Source organism: Solanum stenotomum, chromosome 1, assembly GCF_019186545.1.
Source record: "Solanum stenotomum isolate F172 chromosome 1, ASM1918654v1, whole genome shotgun sequence".
In the NCBI taxonomy this organism is placed as follows: Eukaryota; Viridiplantae; Streptophyta; class Magnoliopsida; order Solanales; family Solanaceae; genus Solanum; species Solanum stenotomum.
The window spans coordinates 93,070,478-93,073,159 of record NC_064282.1 but is presented as its reverse complement, the minus strand read 5'-3'; the positions used below and the strand labels follow the sequence as shown (position 1 = coordinate 93,073,159).

The window sequence follows — 2,682 nt, the reverse complement described above, 5'->3', positions numbered from 1 at the left end:
ATTTTATTATTAACATTGAACTTGTTTCTTCATTATTAACATTGAACTTGTAACCATATCTATTTACATATCTGTATTTTACTTTACCATAAGACAGAATAACTAGAACAGTAGCACCCAGGGTATCATCAATAATTTCAAAACACATTATTTATCATAATTTCTTAAATTGTTGGGAACAATAAACCTATGACCCCTCAAGTTCATATACTAAGAGCCATACATAATATGAAGTAATTCAACTAAAAGTTTTAACATAGAAACTAAGAAGGTATACAACACAAAACAAACACCACTCAGTTCAAAACAAACATAATCTATTTACACAACTCATTACACTTTGAGCTCAAACCAAAACACCTAACAAAACAAACACAAGACAAACCAACATATAAAAAAAACTTTTGATAAAGTATATAGAAGCATTTATAACTAACTAATTAAGTACCATGTGTAGTACTAGTAGGAGTCTGTTGTGATGGTGGTGCTGCTGCTGGTGCTTTGTTAAGCCATGAACTAGCAACACCTTTAAGCCTATTTATCATACTCTTTCCTGCACCTTCAACATGCGTTGTTGCCGCAGCAGCAGTCGCCGCCCTCTGTTCATCGGTAGAGCCTTTTTGTGTCGCCACGCCCTCCGGTTTTTCCATTTTTTCCGTTAGTTTTTCCTTCACTTTTTCTGTTGGCTTTGCCTGTTCAGCACCCTTGGTTTTATCCTTCCGTCCCGCAAGTTTGCCTGAAATTAGAGATGACAAAATTAATCCATAAAAATACGACCAACAACAACTTTTTGCCAAGTCCATAACCTCTTTCATTCGTTAACTCGAACTCATTTTAACATGTCAAATTTAACTCAATTCATCCATTTTAACCCGCACAAATTTAACTCATCCATTTTATGCATACCTGAAATGACCTCAGAAAGTGCCTTATCTTCATCTCGCGGCTTGAATTTCTCTGCCAAGTAGTTCTTCATTGACGCTCCTTTCTCTGGCTTTATTTCTTCCTTTACGCTCATTTTCTCGAATGACTCTACAAGCGGAGTAGTTCCTACCTCCTCGCTATCTGTTATAAATACGCATTAATATTAATTTCATTCAATAAGTTACATACATCGTCAGTATAAGAGTAAAAAAATTACATGTCCGGTTTGTAACCTCAAAAAAAATGATGTGGATTGATGACCCTGTTGTAATTTGTTACTCTCTGTTTAAAAAAGAATGATATAATTTCCTTTTACTCCCTCTGTCCCAATTTATGTGACACATTTCGAATTTCAAAATTCAAACAAGTTTATCTTTAATCGTAAAGTTTTCCTATATTTTTAAAATATTTTGAATTATCAATTATTAATACTTATAGTACTTTTTATGTAGTTTACAAATATATAAATTTTATTTAAAATTTTTTGAAGATTTCACGAGCAAATTCTCGATCAAACTTAAACTGTTTAACTCTCGAAAAACGAAATGTGTCACATAAATTGGGACAGAGGGAGTAGTATGTTTCAAAAAGAATGACCGTTTTCTTTTTTGGAAAAAACTTTAGCTTCAACTTTCCACGTGGCATGTTTAAGATCACGAGATCAAAGGGCATTTTAGTACATTTAATATAACTTTAATTTAAAAGCACAAAATTAAAAAAAATAAAATTTCTTAAACTCCGTTTCAAGTCAAACTAGATCATTCTTTTTTAAACGGCTTTTTTAAAAAGAGGGAGTATCTTATAATAAATTTGATCAATTACCTGATATACACGTACATGTCGTGATAATTTCCTTACAATGCTAAACTCGATCAATTCATGTCTAATCTATCGGTATAAAATATTTATGATACGTCAGGTAGAACTCAGATGTTTATTTTATAAAAGTTCAAGTACTTCTTTTGTACGCCCAAAAAAAAATTGGAAGGACACTCGGAGTGGCAAAATCAAATTCAACCCGCCTAATCTATTTAAAATTATGCGGGTATTGACGCACCCATTCATAAGTTTAACTCATTTCAATTCATTAAAAACTCAAATGTTAATAAATTTATGTGTCTACTTATGTACTACAAAAATTAACCCGAATTGAAGATGAAATAAAGAGCATATTTATGTGTTACGCCTAAATATCAAAATTGAGTAAGGGAGAAACAAGACTTACTAGCGCCTGTTGGATCAGTAACTTTAGTCTGATAATTAGAAGCAGACTTATCCTGTTTTGGTGCATTTGGATCATCCTCTAATGCTGTTTTCAATCCAACTTTATTCCCCTCCACCACTAATTCATCTTCATATTTTTCATTAGCACGGTACTGTTGAGCCTCCATAAAATCCAAAAACTTTTCAATTTGGTTAATTATTACTAGCAAAACAAAAACTTTTCAATTTTTACTATATACATAAAAAAAAATGAGAGGTATGGTTTATATTGAAGCCATTTGGCGTTCTATAAGAAGTGGCACTTTGTGAGCTAAACACGTTATAACTTTAGGGGACTCTATATTGTAGACGTGGCCTTTTTATAAATATCGAAAATTTGGAAAATGGATTTTGGCCTTCTTATTATCTTATATGACCATGAAATAATTATGTTAAGTTAAAAATAAATTTTTGTTGCCCGATATAAATAATTTTTAAAATTTTTTTTTTATGTTAAGTTAAACTGCAGTAAATTGAGTCGGAGGAGTTTTATTT

At 31.5% G+C, this 2,682-nt stretch overlaps 1 protein-coding gene across 1 annotated transcript; it reads right to left on the bottom strand.

Annotated features, from left to right (window-relative positions):
• Positions 1 to 287: 287 nt before the first annotated feature.
• On the bottom strand, positions 288 to 2,315 carry LOC125852038 (low-temperature-induced 65 kDa protein-like). The gene is made up of 3 exons (XM_049531778.1): positions 2,150 to 2,315; positions 907 to 1,065; positions 288 to 736 (listed from the first exon to the last, which is right to left on the bottom strand). Exons 1-3 carry the CDS (start codon positions 2,313 to 2,315, stop codon positions 441 to 443), a joined length of 621 nt encoding a protein of 206 aa, XP_049387735.1. The 3' UTR covers positions 288 to 440.
• Between the last annotated feature and the right edge of the window lie 367 nt (positions 2,316 to 2,682).

Coding starts and splice junctions, on each gene's coding strand:
- LOC125852038 (XM_049531778.1), bottom strand. CDS start 2,315: ATGGAGGCTCAACAGTACCGTGCTAATGAAAAATATGAAGATGAATTA. Junction 1,066..2,149: donor TACTGATCCAACAGGCGCTA/GTAAGTCTTGTT, acceptor TATTTATAACAG/ATAGCGAGGAGGTAGGAACT. Junction 737..906: donor ACTTTCTGAGGTCATTTCAG/GTATGCATAAAA, acceptor CTCTAATTTCAG/GCAAACTTGCGGGACGGAAG.